A 22,697-nucleotide genomic window follows, 5' to 3' on the forward strand; every position below is an offset into this window, starting at 1 on the left:
TATGAACTTTGGTTTACAACTAGAACAATCATGGAGTGAAACAAGAACTTTTGCTGGTGATAGCTTTGAATCAGCAAACTTGCCACAAGCTTCTAAGATCTGAACATAGTTTCATCTTTCCAAAAGCATCGTTCAGGTCACTTTTTTGCAACTAAAGAATGTTTTCCGCCTGTCTCACAAATTTTGTTTTTAAGGGAGCAGAAACCCATAACATAAACCAGTGTCTGTTATTAGACATTTAAATATTTTAACTTACATTCTACAGGGTACCATACCCAAGCAGTTATAGATGTACAGTCTTTGATTTAAAAAGACTCAAGGATGATGCCATCTTAGACTGTGCTTCTTCTCACTTCCCCCTTAGCATACTAAGGGTTGGAACAGACCAACAAAATATGCCGGCCTCCCAGCACATTGGGGGTGTGGCGTACACACGATGGATGCCCCCATGCCGACAGGAAGCTGCCATGAAGCCCCCTGGCAGTTTACAAGATAGCAGCTTTTCAGCGCTCTGGCAGGACAGTGTTTAGAAGTTGCAGGAATGGTGAAAAGCTGCAGTGGCAGCAAGGGTGCCCTTTTTTCTTTTTGTGTCAGAAAAAGCTGGATCAGGGCCGTGGCATGCATCCGGCGCTCTAAGGGGTGGCATCAAGCCGCCCTATACAGCCATCTGTTTTGGCCCTAAGTCTTGCAATGTCACATGATTCTGAAGATAGTTTCCCAAGTGTAAATGTAAAAAACAAAGTTATATTACTAATTTCCTCTCCATATTGACTTCCAACATTTTATATGAGGAACCGGGAAATGTGTGGGCCTCCGAATGTTGTACGTTAACTCTCTATCAGCCCTGGCCAACAGAGCCAAAGTGAGGGATGATGGCCAGCAACATTTGTAGGGCCAGATTTTCCTCACCCCTGTTTTATACAAGGAAGACTTTTTAAAAATCTTACATTACGGGGTGCCTCATATGACCCACATGAATTCTGATTTCAGTGAAGTTTTGACAGGATCTTATAAATATGTTACTAAATATTGAATCAGAGTAATTTAGACTTTACCTAATACTGTTTTTGGGGGTACTAACTGCTTCCTTTACACTGGAGCTTACAAAATCTAAATAGAACTTGAATGGAGGCACAGCAGCATGAAAACTGAAAAAAAAATATATATACTGGACAGAACCATATATTTGTGAATAATGCATAGTTCAAGTACGAAACATTAGAAACTGATGCAGCATAAATTTTTGTAATACTTCCCCACTCCACCACAAATGTGTGGTATAATTCAACCTATTTGAGTGTTCTTTTAATATTTAATACCATAACGTACTAAGGAAAGAGTACTAAATACTCTTAAAGTCATTAATATCAGAAGATAATCTAACTACTCGTGATCACTAGGCCTAATTGTGATGGAGTAATCAAGATTATGATGTAAAATTTAAGTATCTATGACCTTACCCTTGAAAATCTGGTAATTTAATAATACAAGCATATTCACAGTTGAGCTGCCTCTGTGTAACACGTAAACCTCAAGGATAATAGAAATGTGGTTAAAGATTGCCCGATCTTTGCATATGCAGAGTTATTCAGATGCCCATCAAGCCTGTCTCTACAAATACATGCAAGATATGGATAGAATCTGCCCTTTTGCAAAGGTGATGGCCAAAAGGAACCTGACAGTCCATTTTTAGTGAGAACGTTATTCTTCCAAATTTCCAGTGTGAGAAATTAATGTCAGGACAGCAACTACAGTACAGATATTAATACAGACAAATGATTTGAAATGTTGGCAAGTGTTAATTCAACGCTGTCAAAAATATACACTGTATTTCTGCACATCAAGGACACTACACTTCCAACACTGATGCCAGATTGACAGTCTAATGAGGAAAACCTAAAAAAAAATCCTCCAGTGACCACTACATTCAGAAGGCACTTGAAATGCTGCACAAAAAGAGCAGCATTTACATTTTACAATTCTGCTCTGAAGACAGGAGAAGAGGCTGGTAGGAAAATGGATTAAACGTATACCTCAAACCTAGACAAGACTATCCTGCTTTGAAACCTGCGGAACAAGTCCAAATTGATGTAATCTGAAGTCTGTGGAAAATCAACATTGTAATACATAGTTTTTGCATTTGTTTTTCACCATACATCAGCTTTGATGCCAAAAAGTTTAGGTTTCATTTCTAATCAGGCTTACCAGTCCAACTGAGAGAAACTGGGAGTTAAGGGACCATTGAAATAGCCTTGCTGGTGTTGGCTTTCAGCTATTCCAACCAATAACAAACTAACTTGCTGCCACCTAGTGGATGCCACTGCTGCATGTCATAAAAAGAATCCAGTATCACCGTTTTCAGGCGCATGCAGGAGTTTCCCCAAAGGCTAAGCCAAAATCTGTACAAGGCAGATTAATATCTGAATAAAAGAACCAACACACAGGGAAGCCCCCCCCTCCCCCAAATCGACATATACTGAAACCATAAAAAAGATTTGAGTGTTCTTCCAAGTCATTGGAAGAATACTCAAATGCTACAGAAGCTGAACACATACTTTTCAGTTACTTAGTGAATCCTGGGCAAAAAGCTTACTGACTGCAATACAGAGGTAAAAGAGTTCTTCTGATCATTCTTTTACTTCTCATGGGAAGCAGAGATTGTTCTCGTCTAGCTTTCTAGCCTGCAGAATAGTCTGTTCATGAATTGCTTCACAGGTGGAATTAGGTTTTCTTTTCAGCACAGGTTAAGACTGTTCTGTAGGGAGAAGGAGAGATTCAGAGGACTGAAGGAAAAGTCCTACAGATCCCCTACTGACCAAGTCTCAAGTTCCTAACCAGAGCATTAAATCCTCTTCAGGACAGAGGTAGCATATCACGATGACTGCCAGTCTCATTTGGATCATTCAGAGTAAGTTGTGCAGCATCTTTGGGGATAATCAGTGTGTCCTTGAATCCCCCTGGCGTTTCTTTTTTCCTTCCTGAAGAACACAGTCCAATATTTTAACTGCTACAGCCTCGGTATGTTTGGAATTCAGTCCATGACTCAGAGTTCATCCTGATGGTCAGAATCAACCAAGGAGAGTGGGAGAGAAAAAGAAAGAACAATAGGTAAAATAAAATATACAAGAAAATGTTTCCTTCCTATTATCATGAAGCTTGGGAACACTAGATTCATTCAATGAAAAACGTCGAAGCAACATCCAATACATACACATTTGTTTTTCTGTGCCTTCAATTTGACTCTAACTTATAACTATTCTCTCATAGGATTTTATTGTTGTGCTTTCTTCAGAGGAGTTTTGCCACTGTCTTCCTCTTGGGCCGAGAGTGTGCAATTTGCCCAAGGTCACATAACTGGATTCATAATTGGCCAAGCAGGGATTTGAATCCTGGAAGCCTCGTACAGCCTGCTAGGCTTGTATCCTGTGAAGGCTTTGCCTTGGTGGAATTCTTTTACCCTTCCATAAACCAAGGTTCCTGATTTTCATCACCCCACCTTCCCATGACAGCCCTCTATGATATTTCCTGTCTTGTGCTGGAGGGCCTCTAGCAAACCTTTTTGAGGGGCAGGGCAGGCTGCAGCAGGTGCAGCAACTAGTATAGTGTTGCCTCCATTACAAGGTCATATGTGGAAAAAAAGACCCATATACAGTGCGCCCGCGCCATACGCGGGCGCGCCATACGCGGACTTGAGCATATGTGTTCAAGCCGCAGCGCGCGCGGGGCAGCGTGTCCCATTCAATTGAATGGGCACACGTGCCCGTTGGGCCCTGCGCGCGCCCGCACCACCGCGCACGAGCCCCATTGTTTCCAATGGGGCTCGAGCATAGGCGGAATTCGCCTTACGCGGAGGGATCCGGAACGGATCTCCCACGTAAGGCGAGGACGCACTGTACTCAAATAGCTGAAGACAAATAAGGCGAACCATCTGTATTCATGGATCTCAAAACAACATTGCCCACCTTCTTTCTGGAAGATTTTTTCTTCTTTTTAATTTCTTCTACTTTCACCATCAGTTGTTCAGCTATGGCTTTTACATCGAGGCTATCTATGTGTTCCCCAAATTCATTTTTCTTTAAACAAAGAACAGAGCAAGAGAGGGAAGGTGTTACCACTTGTGGCCTAAACACTTATTTATGGGTTGAAGTAAAGAAATTGCCAACATAAGCATGAAAAAATATTGCCATTAAAACTTTGCAATCAAAGAAGAATTACCTCAACAAAACTTTTTTTTTGGATTTTTTAATGGGTAAGTTGTGAGGGAGGTAGTAAATTTGCTCCATGCATATTTTATTTTTAAGACCACATTTGGTGTTACACATCTACAGCCACAGAAATCAGTTTATATACCCAAGCACATTCTTAGGTGCCACACAGAAGTTACTCTGACAGTGATACGTTAAAGCATGATTCAAACCTGTCTTGTAGGTTGTGGATTGCTTTCTTATGTAGGATAATGGCACATATCTAAATTGAGACCACCTTTAGCATGTTATTAAGTTGTAAGAAGTTGAAGGGACCTGTTCCTGGAACACAGTGTTAGAAGAATAACAGTCTGTGGCCAATGAGTAGGATATGCACTCACATTTCAGCAACTGTACATAAGACTTTGAAAACTTTTGCAGTCATACTATTTTGTACCTTTTCATACTAAAACTATGATATGAAAACAGTATGTGAATGTTACAGCCTTCTCATTAGCTAGGAAGCAGCCTAATTGCAAGCTATTATAAGACTAGTCAACTGCAATGGGTTTGCGGGCCAATTTTCACCCATACAAACCTGCTGCAGTGATAAAAGTCAAGTATCCAACCAGCAAGTGACTAGTATTCACTTTTTGAGGTGTGTTTTGGGACAGTTTTTGAGGGGAAGGCTGTTGAGAGAGAGCTGTGAGTGCTCCAATACAAACTGTGACTCCTAGAGGCTGTCAGGAGCAGCACTGAATGTTTTTGGCCCATTTGTGGCAAACCCTCCTCCTCATTTAATTTTCTGGAGCATGTAGGGGCTTGTGAGACACGTTTGCTGTTGTTGTTGTGTGCCTCCAAGTCATTACCAATTGATGACCACCCTAAAATGAACCCATCAGGGAGTTTTCTTGGCAAGATTTATTTAGATGCAGTTTGCCGTTGCTCTCCTCTGAGGATGAGAAAGTGTGACTTACCCATATGGGTTCCCATAGCTGAGCAGGGATTCAAAAACCTGGTCTCTTAGTCCAACACTCAGACCACTACACCATGCTGGTTCTGGGATGGGAATTTTAGCAGGACACCAAAAATTGCTGGGGGAGCCTTAGGCAGCCCTTACTTGCCCCTCCCCATCTACAAGCTCAGTATTGTCTGAATTGACTGGCAGCTCCTCTGCAGGTTTTTTGAGAAGGTCCTTTTCAAGCCCTACCTGGCGATGCCCTGAGTTCAACCTGGAGGCTTCTGCATGCTCTATGGTACTCTAAAGCTGAGCTACAGCATCAGACATCATAGCTTATATCATTCAATTTTGTTTTTACCTTTGTTCCTTGATAAGGATAAAATTTAACCGTTGGATATGCCCTGATGCCAGCAGATTGACAAATATGAGCATGAGCTTGACAGTCAACTTTCCCAGCTTTCACTTTTCCTTTAACAGTCTTTAAAAGAAAGAGAGAAGAAAAAGGAGGCAAATGTTAAGAGCCGATTGCTTATTCCGCCTTACCAGTAAAAATAAAATAGTACTCAAGACAGGTAACAGTGATACAGAAAACAAAACAAACAACAAAATAATTAAAATCAATCAGTGCAAAACAGTAAAGTATTGCTGGATGATTTAGTTTAATCCCAAAAACAAACCATTAGAAGCAGTCATTAATAAATGATTAAAAGGTCTTAAAAGGCTGGTTTCATGATAGACTAAATAACCTGACTGCAGAATTTTCTAAGTGCTGATGGGACAGGGCTTTCTAATGGGAAGTCCAATTCACCGATACAGCCATAATCTAGAAGAGCCAATGAACTGAATTCCTGGTTGCCATAAGATGTTCTGCTCCTGTCTTACTGTTTAGCCTTTGTATTTATCTCAAAATGCTTTTGGAAGTAGGGGTACCAAACATCCTTTATCATATGGGAGGCCCCTTATTTAAAGGCTAGAAGGCTTGCCCTGCATGAGCAATACACAGGATGCCAAAAATCCTGTATTTTCAGTTATCAGTTGAAATGTGTGGATACTGCCAGAGCCTTCTCTCTCCACTAAGTACAATTCCACTCCTTGTAATGGCTGCTGGCCGCCATTACAAGATTTTCAGGGGTTTGGGGTTCCTATGAAAGCTGAGATTTCTGAGATTTTATAGAAGACTGTAACTCTCCACAGGAGTCCTTCCTCTCATGAAACCTGGATGTTAGCCATATGTAGGTCTGGCTCACATGTCCTGGCCTTGAATGTTCCATATCACTGTTTTGAAAAGCTGGCAATCTGTCTGGAAGGCATAATGTAAACTAGAAAAACTACATACATCCTATACATTTTTATTCTGGCCTAGTGTTTAGGTTAATTTGCACAACTGATATCTGTTCAACTGAACAAGCCTGCTAGTGCTGCAAAAATAATAACCTTTACCTTAGCTAGGATTTCAAATTCTGGTGCAAAATTTTGGCAAGGGCCACACCAAGGAGCATAGAAGTCAATGACCCAGTGATCTTTTCCATTCAGAACTTTGTCACTGAAGCTCTGAGGTGTCAGGTCCAGAGATACCTGAGGTAAATACCTTTAAAAAAAAAGAAAAAGAAAGAGGATCTTGATTTTAGTTACATAAGCTGCTTCCAAAAACTATTCAGTAACTTGAGGTCAAAAGCATACAGTTTTCACTCTGAAACAGCAATTCAAACTTTTTTTCTTTTAGGGGTCTAGGATAATTTATGTCCATTTAATTTTTTTCCTGACACTTCCAGGATCAAAAGCAATAAGATGACATTTCAACACCATGACTCATAACTGTTGTTCTTATTAGTTGTTCTTATTAGCAAAATGTATTGTTTATAAAAACTGTGTACACCAATATAAGGACCTTTCCATTCACCACAAGAAGCTTTGACTGGCCAAAATTTCTGTTATGCTTGGACGTGCTACATGCTTGCTGCTTGTAATGTGTGATCAGTCTCTCAATACATCACTGCTTTACCAAAATGTCTCAAGAACACGTTAGCAGCAAAACAGTGTGACTATGTTGTAAACAACTTTCACTGTAACAACTTACCCTAGTGCCCATCTTCTCAGTGAATAGGCATCTCTGTGCCAGCCACTGTAGCTACTGTGGGAAGATATCAAAGCAAATATTAAAATATACTGTAAGAGACAACGTTTCAGATGAGATGTACAAATACTGTGTATTTTTCCTTCACTGGATTCACAGTGCCATGGTTTTCTCCCATGAAATATTCTCATGTTTGGGTGGATACTAGACTCATCTCCTAGTTTCTGCTGAAAGAGCTTTGCTGCAAAATATATACATGGGACTTTTAATAGTGGCATGAAATTTTCTACCTGTTTCTTATGTAGGAGTGATTCTGAGACATGTTGTGTGAAACGAAGCAACACACTGGTAACCAAAGTAAAATAACAGGGAATGATTCATATAGAATGCTCTTCTCTGAGAAGGCTATCTGTGGCCCCAGTGTTATGATACCGGTTTAAGACACTTCTCTACTCCCAAGAATCCAGAGGGACTTAATGGGTCATTTTTAATTTTTTTACAAACCTTAATAAATTATCCAGTTAATATGTTTGGAAGGTGAGGTGTTTTACTTTATAATTGTCTTTTTCTATGTGATCCAACCCTAACCCATAATAATTTTAAACAGAGTGTGATTCAGTTACCACAAGTCCAGACTAGCAAGCAAAACTTACCCTCCATCACCAAAACAGTATATGGACACAGCTAGTTTCTGAACAGATTATTCAAAACAGGGTGAGTTTCCCTTATCTGAAATGCTTGAGACCAGAAGTGTTCTGGATTTTAATTTTTTAAAAATTCTAGAATATTTGCATATGAGATATCTTGAAGATGGAATCCAAGTCTAAACTTGAAATTAATTTATGTTTTATATACACATAGTCTGGAGGTAATTTATACATAATATTTTTGATAATCTTTTTGCATGAAACAAAGTTTGTGTATGCTGAATCATCTGAAAGCAAAGGTGTCAGAGGCTATCATCATCATCATCATCATCATCATCCACAAATTATTAGATTATTAGTAGATATATAAATATCTCTCAAAACTATAAATGCCAGAATTCGATAGCACTGAGTCATAGCAGTTAAAATGATGTCAAACTGCTTTATTTCTACAGTATAGATAGACCCACTATCTCAGCCACCCAATTTGGACAATTTTGGATTTTGGAGTATTTTGGATTTTGGAAATCCAGGTAAAGGATACTCAGCCTGTACCTGCTTAATAGAACTTCAACAGAAAGCATGATTGTTCTCTTTTTGCAAGGTTTCAATTTAAAATAGTAGTAAATTTAATTACTCACTAGTACTGATAGGCTGAAACTGATTTCCGTGGGAAGAGTCTTATTTCAGGATAACCTTGAACATTTTCTTGATGACAAAGAGAGAAATACTTTTGGCAGTCCACACTGCCAACTGTGATCATTCCACTCAGCAACTGAAACAGAGGAATATTATTCAACATGAATTGCAAAAATAACTTACACCAAAATCCAAAAAAAAATATTAAAAAACCCTCAAAGAAATAACAATCAGATCTGCTTTCTTCAGGAGTCTGTCATTCTAACACAGAGGGTCAGTGTTTGTTTATTCTCTGATCTTCTGAGGGCATACACTTTAATTCTGGTGAAAGAAGCAGACCTGTACACATGCAGAATCATACACTTCTCTGCTTCCTCTGTAAGGATATAAAGGAAGAAGCCTTTGTAATCAACACATTAAAGCACGTACATCTGCTAATATGTCTCCTCTGTAGTCTCACTGATATCTGAGCTATGTTTTCGCCTCAACATCCTATAGAGGCAATCAGCCTTTATCTGTGCCTGCCCTTTTCTCTCTCATTTTGTGTCTTGGCTATTTATGCACCTGTGTGAGATGTATGTATAAATCAATGTTTTAAAATCTCATCATGAACCCCCCCCAAAAGCTCTTACGCAGGCTTTAAAATCAAACGAGTGGAAGAGTTTAGTCATTGACATATTAATCCCTTAGAGGAAACATGTGGCCTGCACCCAGAACTCCACTTTTGCAGCCAGTGAAACCTCAGACCAGTCACCTGAAATCTCTGAATTTTTTTTAAAGAAATCACAAAATGGTGTAATTTTTGTGCACATTTTGCCTCCAAATGACACAGAAAGCCTCCAAAGCCATGTAAACATGCAAAAATAGTGCCACCTACCTCCACAAGCATCTAGAACTTGCTATCACTCACAGATACTTCTGCTTCAGTCACTCTCAAAATGGTAATGGGAATTGGTCGGATGTCACTTTGAGAGGGACTGCAGAGGAAAGCAGAGCTATTTGGGCCTGCTATATGTTTGTGTTTGGGGACATGCAGTCTGCAAGGGAACAGTCTGGGGAGGTCATTGCCTTCTGACCCCCATACAATTGTCCACCCCACTTTATGCAGTGCTTATTTCAGTTCATAGAATTATAGAATAATATAGTTAGAAGAGACTGCAAGGGCCACCCAGTTCAACCCCCTACCATGCAGGAAATCTCAATCAAAGCATCCCCGACAGATGGCCATCCAGCCTGTTTAAAGACCTCTAAGGAAGGAGACTTCACCATTCTCCAAGGGATTGTGTTCCACTGTCAAACAACCCTTACTGTCAGAAAGTTTCTCCTAATATCAAGGTGGAATCTCTTTTCCTGGAGCTTGCATCCATTGCTCTGGGTCCTAGTCTCTGGAGCAGCAGAAAACAAGCTTGCTCCCTCCTCAATCATATCACCTTTTAACCTTCTCTTCTCCAGGCTAAACATCCCCAGCTCCCTAAGTCGTTCCTCATAGGGTTCCAGACCCTTCACCATTTTAGTTGCCCTCTTTTGGACATAGTCTAGTTTCTCAATGTCCTTTTTGAATTGTGGTCCCCAGAACTGGACACAATATTCCAGATGGGGTCTGACCAAAGCAGAATAGAGTGGCACTATTACTTCTCTTGATCTAGACATTATACTTTTATTTATGCAGCCTAAAATTGCATTGGCCTTTTTAGCTCCTGCATCACACTGCTAACTCATGTTCAACTTGTGGTCTACTTGGACTCCCAGATCCCTTTCACACGTAGTTTCATTCAGCCAGGTGTCCCCCATCCTATATCTGTGCATTTAGTTTTTCTGCCCTAAGTGTAGTACCTTAGATTTCTCCATGTTGAAATTCATTTTGTTATCTTTGGCCCAGCTTTCTAGTCTATTCAGGTCATTTTGAATTTTGATCCTGTCCTCTGGGGCATTAGCTATTCTTCCTAATTTGGTGTCATCTGCAAATTTGATAAGTATGCCCCCAATTCTGTCATCCAAGTCATTGATAAAGATGTTGAATAGCACTAGGCCCAGGACAGCTTTGCTTTTCCACATGGCTTTTTAAACTTGAGATAAAACAATTTGGTGGTGAGGTTGCTTTGATATAGCTCCCTCCAACATTACTGCAAGTTATAGTAAACTTTAATGAGTTTACAGTAAACTTACACTCTCTTACCCTTAGGATGGCAATGGCAAATCCCCTCTGAGGCAATTTGCCAAGAAAACCCCATGACAGGTTCACTTTAGGGTTGCTATAAGTTGGAAATGGCACTATAAGTTGGAAATGTTGAAGGCACATAACAAGAAGTTTCCAACTTATGGAGACCCTAAGGTGACCCTCTCACAGGGTTTTCTTGGCAAGTTTCTTCAGAGAGGGTTTGTTATTGCCATCCTCTAAAGCTGAGAGAGTGTGCTTTGCTTAACATCACCCAGTGGGTTTTTATGGTCAAGTGGGGATGTGAACCCTGGTCTCCAGAGTCACAGTTCAACTTTCAAGCCACTATGCCACCCTGGCTCCAGTGTTGCTGTAGCACCACAGAAAATGCTGTGGAAATGAAGGTGTATGTTCTGCATATCCTCACATTCAGTGTATTCTATATTGACATGGGATCCTAGTTGCATGTTTTTACCCTGGCCATCCTCTTCCATTCTGGCATTAAAGCTTGGCAAGGACCACACCATGGAGCGTAGAAATCCACCACCCAAACTTCATTTTCCTTCCGTTTCTTCACCAACTCACTGAAGGTCTCAGGTGTTAAAGAAACTACAGATGGGTTCATCAGATCCTAAAGCACAGAATAGAGAAGCTTTAAAAGTATTCTACTTTCAAGTTTATAAAGTACTGTGACAATTTTTTTGTTAAACATGATGGGTTATGCTGTGTGAAGGACTAAAGTAAAAGCAAGGGATGAGCATCTGAGGGACTGCCAAAAATACCACCCCACCCCACCCCCCAAAAAACAAAGAAAGAAATCCACTTTTCCTTTTGGAAAGCTGAAGCTTTTAATGTTGAACAGCGCTGTGAGATGTGAAACCTATTTAAAAGGTGAAATGCCTTCAAAGAAAGGTAATTCATCCATTTTTTGGCCAAAGAAAGGTGGTCTGGAGGCCTAGAGAGGTCAAGGGTCACATAAACCTAGGATGATGAATGAGGCCCAGGATTTAACTTGGCCCACTTATTACTTAAATTATGTGCAATTTGCTTAAGACAATTGTTGCACAGAGAAGTGTCCATAGTTAACACTGGGAAACAAACCAGATACAAAGATTTAAGATAATAGTATGAACAATTATGGAATATGGCAAATTTGTACAAGGATTTTAGGCTTTTTGAGTTAGCCAGGAAAACGAAAAACATTTATAAGACAGGAAAGCAAATTATAACTGTTTAATTAGAATGATTTTTATCCTTCAGTTAATAAAGTAGATTTATAAAACTGTTTCCATTTTACTTTTATTAAATGTAAGAAAAAGTATTTATGAAGAAAGAAATTATGCCAGTATACCTGGGAGGAAAGGTGAGAAGTGGGGTGAAGAGGTTGTCCAAAACATAATGTGACCGGAATCTAACTGGTTACACTCAACTAGAATAACATGAGGACCTCGAGCCCATTTTTGAGGCTGTCCAGGCCACCAAGGGGTCCAAAACATTTCCCTCCAATTTTTCTGCTTCCCAAAAACCTCTAGGCAGCAAAGGTATTTTTTTGTTGGGATTTTGTGCCCTTTAGATCCCTTTAGGCCTGGGAGAAGCTGTTTTTACATGGCTCCCAGAGATTTTGAGGTTTTTTTTCGGCAGTATATATGTCTAGTAGGGAGTTCAACCCTTCAAGGTCCCAGAGGGTTTTGTCCTAGCCTCTATGAGTTGCCTACCCCATTTTTTTAAAATAGGGAGTAGCATGAGCAGGGATTGTGAAGTTTTATTCTGAACTACAGGGAGCCAACAATGAATTTACAACATTATATAAGTTATATAATGCTATGTCAGCCACCATCCCAAATTGGAAAAGCAATGGGATATGACTTTAAAATTACAACAACAACAAGCTACAGTTACCTCTATAAACTCCAAGATCTGCTCAGCAGAGTGATGTCCCTCATATTCATGAGTGTTGGACTGATTGAAAACCACAGTTGTTGGGTAAGCTCTAATGTTGTGCTGTGAAATATCAAAATGAAAACATCTTCAGAAATATCAAAGATGCCTTACAAGTTTCAGTAGATTTTTGACATTTCATTCAGTATCTTGGTGTTTCATTTTGAAAAGAGGAAACCTCTAAACTAATAAAACTAACCCCTATTATCTCAATGACTGGGAAAATCAAGAGAACTATGGTCTCCCCTCAACATTTGGGGGTGGTAAAACTTCGAATATGTTACCCCCACAACATGGTTGATAAAGAGTCCTCTCCTGTTAAGAGCACCACCCATAACTCTCTTTGCAACCTTGAAACACATATCCTCTCCCAGATTTCCAAAGTGCTTCCACTTTCAATCTGATGTTAGCAGCTATGGCTCCAAAGGATCAACTGTCTCTCTTCCTCCTCCCCCTCCCTCCTGGCCAGAGAAAAGCAACACCATATCTTCCCCACTTTTTTTACAAACTTTGCAAGTTTGGCAAAGCAGGGGGAATATACAATGTTGGTTTTGGCTGGCTGGGAGGAAGGGTGAGAAGCAGAGTGAAGAGGTTGACCTTGTTAAGCAGCAGTTACAAAGTCACAAATAGTCGAAACCATGAATCTGAAACCCGCGAACGTAGAGGGCCAAATGTACAAAGAAGTCTTAATGAACATTTGTGTGCAACACTGCAGAAGCTGTATGTCTTAGAACAACATACATCTTCTTCAAAGGAAGCCAACTAAGTTTAATAGGATTTACTCCCAGGTTAGCATCACAGGAAGCTGTACACAAAACCTCTTCCTATAATAAAAGGCTTACGTTTTTAATTAGTGTAATCAATTAATATGTACTGAGAGCTATCCAACTCCTTGTTAGTGGTGAAGCTGGAAGCTGCAGCTGAGAATAGTATGTAAAAGACCTGTTGAGCTGTGGCCCTTATCAGCTGCAATTTTCCAGCATTTTGGTAAACCATTAAAACATCACCTTAAAATTAAGATTTTTTTAAAAAAATTCTATATATTAATGTTAGTGCTATGTGCTTTTACACTGACTCTTGTTGTAATGCCTCCTTGCACCAGAGATTGCTCATTCAAGAGTAGTGAGAACATCAGTCAACTGCTTGCTGATTGACAGAAGAACAGACCCTCATCGATTGCAACACTGTTGCCCCATAAGTGAGGACTGGAGTACTTTCACAGTGTTTATATATTCTCCAGATCAGTGAATATGTAGGTTTGTGAATATGAACCAGTCACTGCTTTAGTGAAATCTGGCCATCACTTTTAAGGGGGAGGTTAAAATGGAACAGAGAGACCCATATCATGAAAACATAACTGTACTTGCAATTTACCATGTTGCAAATCCCTTCATGAATGGTACAGTCTAGAGTACCAAATTTCAATTGACTGTAGAGCTGCTTTGATGCTTTCCTCAATTCTGGCAATAAAGCACGACAAGGAGGACACCACTAATAAAAAAGAGAGAGGGACATACAAACATAAGAGAGTAACACACCCCTTCAAATGCCCAGTTCAATCCCTCATGGCCCACCTTTTCTCTTTGGAAAATCTGATCAGGGAAAATACTGTATTACACACTATTGGATTCTTCCTTGAAAGCAGCTGGGATGCATTAGGTAGCCAGACCCCAAGCTCAATCTCTTCTCCCCACTTGATCTTTCCTGCCTAATATACCGTATATACTCATCTATAAGTCTAAAAATTTATGCCCAAAAATGATCCCAAAATCCCAGGTCGACTTATTTACAGGTCAGTATGGTAATGTAATAGCAGCTCTTTCAGATTTCCCCATGCCGTCATCAGAGCAGTTTATTTGTCTCTTGCACCAAGCAGAAAGAGTCCTGGGTGACAAACAGGATCCCTCTCCCACCAGCAGGCAAAGTGAAAGCAAAATTGAAACACTGAAGCAAAATGCCTCAGTTAGAGACTGTCTTGCTGTGCACACACATACGCACACTGAAGGTGCCTCCAAGTTATACCCTCTACTTACCCACAGATCATGACAAAATCCATAATTTTGGCCCCAAAACTTGCCTTTGACTTATACATGAGGTCAACGTATAGTCAAGTATGGTAATACAATAAGCTATTAATAATATTTTAACCACTGGATATTTCATGAACTATGAATTTTCTACTCCCTGAAACAGGAGTAGAGAAATGAAGTCTGTGAATACTAATACAGGTTGAGATTCCCTTATTCAAAAGGCTTGGGACTGGAGGTGTTTTAGGGTTGTTGTTTTTTGGATTTTGAAACACCTGTATTTCCATATTTGTACATAATGAGATTTCTTGAAGATGGGACCCAACTCTAAACTTAAAATTCATTTGTTTCATATATACCTTATCCACATCGCCTGAAGGTAATTTTATACAGTATTTTAAATAATTTTGTGCATGAAACAAAGTTTGTGTAAAATGAACCATCAGAAATCAAAGGAGTCACTATCTCAGCCACCCATGAAAAAAGTTTTGGTTTTTGGAATATTTCAGATTTCAGAATTCTGGATAAGGGAGATGCAACCTGTAACTATTCATATTATCCATGAGAAAATGTGCCCTTCAGTGGAATATTGGCTTTTTATGTTCCTCAGTGCAACTTCCTGAACAATGAATATTGCCAATCTAGAATGTCTTCAAAAAGGCTACTACATTAAAGAAATTGTCTGTCAGCATGCATATATAGATGTATAAATGTATATCTGAAAATAAGCAATGTTCTGATAGTTACAGGTGCAAAGAAGTCAACAAGCCATGGTTCCTTCTCTTTGCCAGGAAAGTTTTGAGGTCCAAGCGTGATGACATGAGAATTCACACTCTCCTTAGCAAAAGCCACTATGTCATGTAGAATTTTCTTTCCTTCAGACAGAAAACAAATGAATAAAATAAGCATATTTTGGTGTTGACAGAGACCTATTATTTCTTCAACAGAACAGAAGAACAATGTACAAGGAAGACTGATCAAACTTGCATGATTCTCCGCCTGTAAAACATGATTTGGTACTTTAAAATGGAAGTCACAATCCTCCCTCAATTGTACTGCATACAGGCTTTTAGTTGAAAATATTCAGATACAATCTTTGCTTTTCATGGAAAAAATAGGGGAATATTCTGAGTCCAGAAAACATGAAGGAAAGAGGGGAACATCCAACAGTGTAAAAAAGGGGGAAGGCAAGTGGTGAAATTGGTTCAAGCTGTGAAAAACAAACTGCCTAAAAAAATCCAAATCTAAGATGCTCACTTTACATAATAATAATAATAATAATAATATGATTTATTTATATTTCCCGCCTCTCCCTGTGGATCAAGGCGGGATTATTACATGCCAATACAAGTAATAAAGTCTCTTTCCAAGGGTCCTTTCACATTACATAATTATAGCACTTTGATTAACTTCTGTGGCTGTATGCTGTGGAACCCTGGGATATGTAGTTTGGTCAGAGGCACCAGAGGAGCTCCCTGGCTGAGAGATCTAAATGCCCTTCCCTCAACTACCAATCCCAGGATTTAAATAGGATGCTGCCATGGCAGCTAAAATGGAATCACAGAGTCATAATTTTGCAGTGTGCAAGGATGTATAGGCACCATGAGATCATTAAAATTCTAACTTTTCTGTGGAAAGGTTGCTTACCATGATGGATTTCATAGTCTTCCAATCCCCTCCCTTTAAAGGCTACCACACATGGTTCATAAACATACAGATCGTTACACATCTTTGGTGCAGTAAGGCAGTCAAACCTGCCAACCTGTGGGAAAATATCAATTTGTTCATTACCATCCTTGGATAATGAAATTACAAATATGGGATGGGCATGGGAATCCCATTCCTCCACACGGGAACAATGTCTTTAAGAGATAATACTGCACTACTTTAGTTTTTCTGATTTTACTTCATGTATTGGCGGAAATACGGTATATGCCTCATGCAAATTAATATAGCCTGCAGTGAAAAGACAGATTATGCAACTTTGCAGGAGAGGGAGATATCAAAGAACAGTATTAAAATTCATGGAAGAGGAAATTTGAGCTCATAATCGTTTTATGATACAAGTTTAACATTTTTCAAAGTGATGTCCCAAAGAAGCACTTTAAAAACCTGACACATTCATACTTCTTGACCTGGCCCAAGGTGGAAAAGGGAAAGAAGTTACCATCCCAGAAATAATGACAGTTAGCTTAACACACGCATAAGCCCCAAGCTCACAATGGAGAGATAAAAACATTGGAAGATTCCTTAGATTGAATCAGACTTGCTCCATCTAACCAAACAGTGATTAGCCTCATTGACAGCTGCACTGTTGGGTCACAGGCCAAATTCTTTCCTAGCTTCACATTTGAATTGGCAGGGACAAAACATGGCATCTTCTGGATACCAAGTATGTGCTCCATCAGTGAGCTATGCCCCTTCTCCAGTAGCTACTGGGTACTGACATGAGAGAGGATATCTGAGTTAGGACTTCCTCCAGCATTCCAAATTCAAAGAAGTGAGATGCATGTTGGAGACAAGAGTGGAAATACAGATTCAGGAAAGACTGTAAGCAGCTGAAAAGAGGAAAAAACACTTTGTAATGAGGAGGATTTCATGGTGGCAAATTACAAAGAGACATTCTTTTTGGGGCAGGAGAAGTGGCTCACACTTCAAATCAGGCAAGTTAAACCCATCCCTGCCAGCCCAGGGTCATCAATCTTGAGAAGCTCTCTTGTTCTTACCTGAATATTTTCTTCTTTAAGGAGAAAACCTAGCTTTTTAAGATCATGTGCTTCTGACTTGCTATTCTGGCCAAACTGAAAGAATATTAGCCATCGATGATGAGCCAGGTGATCCTTATGACGATAGAGGGGGTAAAAAACCACAAGACATGTGCTTATTAATGAGTGGTCAACACAAACAAACCCATTACTACCAATTAAGCCCCACCCCTCTGAAGAAAATATCCAAAGAACAATTTAATACAACCTTCAGGTTAACTGCAGCAAAAAAGCTTTGCCAGAATCTATTATTAATCCTCCTCCCCCCCTCAAAAAAAAAAAAAAAAACACCCAAAAAACAAAACCCAGAAATATTAATATTAAATATGCTTCACAATTAAGATTGGAATTTTACCTTTAAGGTAGATGCTGAGATCATTGTGAAGTCTGGAAGGTGTTGCATGACTTCCAAATATATCTCTCTGGCATCTAAGGAGGTCAGGAACTGGAGAAAAAGAAATGATTGCTTGAATTTGATTCTACTGTGTAACATGCTCACTTTCAAAACATAGAATGTTTTCTTTGGGGACGAAAATTCCCAGAACTAAACAGCCAGAATGGAGCCAGCAATTTATCTATACTAAAGGAACATGCACACATTTGAACAGCCACTAATGCCTTTCAAGAGGCAATCACTATACTAACTGGAATAAATTTGGGGGAGGGAGGACAAGAATAAGGAGGAGGATTATTTCCTCTTCTAGCCCATGCATTCTTCTGACATCCCGCAAAGCACTCCAGGTAGTGACTGACATGACCGTGAGTAGGAGGGCAGCATACAATGAAAGACCTCTTATTGTCTGTATGCTTCTCCTCCTTGCTTAAGTCTGATCAAACTGCTTTAGAAAGACAAGAAAGCAAGGGTAGTTGGTCAACTGGCAAACCAACCAAGTTCACTCAAGATTTGCTGAATGAGGGTAGGACAGTTGCTGACCTCTGGTGAAAAGATAAAAGTATTTTTCCAATTCACTTTACATTTTGGCCAAAGAAGATCCTCATTGCCAGTTTGGAACATCACTGTGCAACAGTATGGCAATGACAAACTTTAATAAAAAGTGGATGTAAAAGTCATCCTGCTGCTGTGGTCCTAGCACAGCTGAGCCTCCACCAGTATGCTACCTATCCCAAAAATGCATGGCCTCTTAGGCTACATTCAGTATGTGTAGCTGAAATGATGTTCATAATTGCTTGAGTAAGTGTATTCTCCCTGCCCTTAAGTATACTGCTTTCTCTGTGTTTTTTAAACCTAAAGCAACAAGTCAGAAATTTATCTCTTCATTATGATGAAAAAACATGTTTATAAGCACATCATAGAAAACCAAGGAAAGAAAGAGGAGTACTAATAAATAATAATAATAAAATATTTATTTATATCCTGCCTCTTCCGTTTGGGGATCGAGGCAGGTAACAACAGAGTTTATATGATACACAATATAAAAACAATAAAACCCACAAAACCCACTAACTCTGAACAGGCAAATACATACATACATACATACTGCAGGATGCAGAAAGTGCTACATGTGACTCTGGGAAGCCTGTTTGTGGCCCCAGGGAACTCTGAGGCTGTCAAACAACTCCTTTTCTTTAAAAAAAAATGCCACTTAAAAACACCAGCATAGTCTAGCCCCCACAGGAAAATAGAATTTGTACTGATTTAACCTACAAAAACAATAACCCTCCCCCAAAGTCAACAATTTTTCAACCAATTTCCAGAACCAGATGTAACTTGCTTTGGAAACAGCCATGCATCCTGTCAAGAACCCTACCCCTCCATAGTTGCCCACTTGGGGCTAGTGTTTAGGACACAAGCATTGTCAGAACTGAAACTGTTCAGTTGTCCCTGGCTTTGATTAGATTTCCGCTTGTGCTTACTCTTCAGAACTGAAATCCAAGAGTTTTACATTTGCTAAACTGATTAAAATCATGCCCTTTCTTTTTTGGTTCAAAAAGCCAAAAAGAATAAATACATTCAAATTTTCTTTTACTATTTAAAATTACAAAGTACTCTTCTAGAAGAATATCTCTTGCCCAAACTATTTCATCTATCTCTTTAATTGGATTAAATTCATTTATAACAAAGGATCTGATTTTTTACAAGAATGCCTCCTGTCAATTCCTGGGCACAAATTCATTTTATCTAATTCAGAGATGGTTGATAACTGCAATAAATTTACCTAGTGCCGTCTCTTTTAGATTAGTAATCAGTCAACCTCATTTATTGGATTTTTTTGTTTTGTTTTGCCTGAGAAGAATTTCAGCTGCATTGACTAATGGCAGGAACAGTTTAATTAATAAGCAAGCAAGCAAGGCAAACTGTTGTGGCTTGTAGCACCTTTAGGATACCTAAGCACAAGAATGTTTAAATAATATGATGATACAGAAAACACATGCTCCCGCATGTAATTTTCTGGATCAGGACTGGACAGTATCCAGGGTATGGGGGAATCAGATACAGTTAAAGAGCATGGATGTTTTCTAACACATATCATTTAATCTCTCTTTTAGTACCAGGAATTAAATATAAATCAAATGAACACAAAGCAAATATACTGAAAAAATATTTATAATTGTTATTTCTTCCTCTGCTTCCTCCATCACCATCACCAGCTGCAGCAGGTATGTATGTATACAAAAACCAATAGTAAAGCAACTCATACCAAAACACCTCCTTTTTCTTTATTAGTTAAGGTGGCTCCAGGTGGGAAGTATGCTGTAGTGCTAGATGAGATATCCAAATTATCACAAAGCTCACCCTGGGTGGCACAGTCCATCCAGCCTACATTAACAAGGCCTTCCTGTATAAAATAAGCAACAGGGGAAAAAAGTGAATTGAGGAAAAGAAACTGAGACAGAAGAGCCTCTACAAAAGCTGTACATCCCCCTCTCTTTCTGTGTTTGTCTTTTTCTTTCTCTCTCACAAACTCCCGGTTTGAGATCAGAATCACTATATAGCTTACATGCCTCAGAAAGGATGTTAAAATAACAGGCATATTCCAAAGTTAAGCTCCTCCAAGTTTCAGTGGGAGAGTTCAGTATGTGTTTAGTTTTCTGTTTCTGAAGACTGCAAGATTTTTGAAGCATTTAACTTTGGCCAAATCAAGCCCTCTCTTGGAACATTAATCAATTTAAATAAAGCTTACCAACATGCCAGCCAATTTAAGACGTGTTCGAGAAGTCAAACAATCTAGAGAAAGACAATTTACATTAATCCACAAATGCATATACAAAAACATACAAATGAAGACATCTGATAAAAAACAGTTAAACTATTCCCATAACACAATTAGCTATATTTGTCATACAGATACACCAATTACTAGAAAAATCTGGAAACTGAATATCTGTACATCTCTCTTTTGAAATGAGGGACATGAAGTTTACTTGAAAAGAGAAAAAGACCAGGGGGATTTAAAATGGACAATACGGCACTCCCCATTCCAAGCACAAAACTGACCTGGACTGGCATTTGAACGTTCTTTCAACATAAGCAACCTTCCATCACACCTGAGGGCATTGTATTCAATGGGGCTCGAGCATTCGTGGAATTTGCCTTACATGGGGGGTCTGGAACGGGTCCCCCACATAAGGCAAGGGTGCGCTGTATACAGTATATTTATCTCACAAGATACTATCAAATATACTTTTTTGGTCCCTAACTTGGGTACTAAATCCTTTCAAGCTGCCCTTCGCAGCAGTCTTCCCTAGCTGTTAACCCTTCAGGGTAAAATGACACACTCCTCTAACACACACCTCTGCCTCTCTATTTATACTTGCTCCTGGGAGCAGCCTCCATCTTTTTCTAGTTTCACTCTCCTTGGCCGTCACTAACACTCAAACCTGCTTGTTTCCTCCACGGTTGTGGAGCATAGTGTGTTTTCAGTATCTCACTGGGAAACAGCATTAGTAATTGGTGGTTAATAATAATTTCAGGCAGTGTGGAAAGATCTGCACACAAAAGACCAAATACTAATGGTCTCCTGGCATAAGTAACCTTTATGTGTATTCATTAAAAAAATTATAGTAGCTCTTATCTTTCAGGCATTTCTAACAGAAATGTAACAATATATTCCTGTTTATCTTCCACTGTCAATTTCTTTACTTTGACACTTGGATGTCACAGTCATTAAAATTCTATCTTAAATGTTAATTGCTGTAAAATATATTTACCTCCATGTTCTGCACAGAAGGTAATTAACCAGCCAACCCCAGAAGCAAATGCAGTCTCAACAGCATTAACAAAATTTCCTAAAACAGAGAAAGCAAAACAGTGATTACAGGATTGGCAACCAGGTTTCTAAATAATCGACTTATTTAGAAACTTTACATAGTACAAACTATTTGCTTTGTATGTTGACAGCACTTTTATCTTTTTTACATTTCTATTAAGAATATGGCATATTTTGGGTGAATTACTTATCTTCTACACTTTGATTGTAGAGTTCATAACACAGTGGACCCTTGGTATCTGCTGGGATTTGGTTCCAGGGCCTCCCCCCCGCCCCCCCAGACTAAAATCTGAGGATGCCCAAGTCCCATTAAGCATAATGGCATACTAAAATGGTATCTCTTACATAAAATGGCAAAATCAAGGTTTGGGAATTTATATATTTAAAAAATATTTTCAAGCTGTTGAGGCTTGAACTTGTGGATAAAAACTCTGAGGATAGGGAGGGCTGACTGTATCTGCAAACTGAAGAATAATATGAGATTTACCTGCCCATAACTCTGTCACTGTACTTTTGACAAACTGCATAGCAAAATTCATTAAACTCTCTTTGGACCTGTCTCCGTAGTATTTCACTGGATTCTACAAGGGAAAAGATCTTAAGTTTATAAAGTGGTCTTGGATTACATGTATTAGTCAACTGCTATCTCTTCCTACTTCTTTATTTTTTAATTCAGAAATCTGGGAATATAACCCTGAACCTTAAATATCTCATCTTAATAACTTATCCATTATCTATTTAGCACTCTTCTTCAGAAACACACTTTAAAAAATCCAAAAAATCAAATTAGCCCCACTAAGGCTAGCTCTTTTCATGTTAGCTATCATGAAGCAAATATTTCCTTGAACAAATACAGCAATGCCATATATAGAGGATGGAGTTGTATATGCTGTCCCCACTCCTTGATCTCTCTAAGGGGAGCAGGGAGATTTAAGATTGCCTTCCGCTTGCATATCCCTGAATTCATGTAGAAGCCTCAATGTGATAAGAAACCCTGGTAAACCTAGATCTCTGGTGGTATGGAAATTTCTACTCATAAGTACCTTCAGGCCTCCCTGTTCAATGGTGCCACACTGCC

At 39.2% G+C, this 22,697-nt stretch overlaps 1 protein-coding gene across 2 annotated transcripts in view; it reads right to left on the reverse strand.

Annotated features, from left to right (window-relative positions):
* DNAJC10 (DnaJ heat shock protein family (Hsp40) member C10) overlaps positions 1–22,697 on the reverse strand; it is a 34,887-nt gene continuing 12,190 nt past the window's right edge. The window contains exons 8-24 of one of the 2 annotated variants that reach the window (XM_089519622.1): positions 22,107–22,200; positions 21,561–21,638; positions 20,534–20,577; positions 20,051–20,188; positions 17,746–17,835; positions 17,352–17,465; positions 16,273–16,387; positions 15,373–15,500; positions 13,973–14,089; positions 12,560–12,661; positions 11,136–11,291; positions 8,508–8,641; positions 7,223–7,276; positions 6,586–6,733; positions 5,504–5,623; positions 3,963–4,073; positions 1–3,055 (exon numbers count right to left, since the gene is read on the reverse strand). In XM_089519622.1, coding sequence (XP_089375748.1) covers positions 3,044–3,055; positions 3,963–4,073; positions 5,504–5,623; positions 6,586–6,733; positions 7,223–7,276; positions 8,508–8,641; positions 11,136–11,291; positions 12,560–12,661; positions 13,973–14,089; positions 15,373–15,500; positions 16,273–16,387; positions 17,352–17,465; positions 17,746–17,835; positions 20,051–20,188; positions 20,534–20,577; positions 21,561–21,638; positions 22,107–22,200 — 1,755 coding nt within the window. In that variant the 3' untranslated portion in view covers positions 1–3,043. Of the gene's footprint in view, positions 3,056–3,962; positions 4,074–5,503; positions 5,624–6,585; positions 6,734–7,222; positions 7,277–8,507; positions 8,642–11,135; positions 11,292–12,559; positions 12,662–13,972; positions 14,090–15,372; positions 15,501–16,272; positions 16,388–17,351; positions 17,466–17,745; positions 17,836–20,050; positions 20,189–20,533; positions 20,578–21,560; positions 21,639–22,106; positions 22,201–22,697 lie in introns of those variants that run through there. The other variant, XM_089519623.1, reaches the window with a different exon arrangement.

This window comes from Sceloporus occidentalis, unplaced genomic scaffold (genome assembly GCF_023333645.1).
Source record: "Sceloporus occidentalis isolate IW3139 unplaced genomic scaffold, rSceOcc1.0.p SCAF_4, whole genome shotgun sequence".
Taxonomy (NCBI): Eukaryota; Metazoa; Chordata; class Lepidosauria; order Squamata; family Phrynosomatidae; genus Sceloporus; species Sceloporus occidentalis.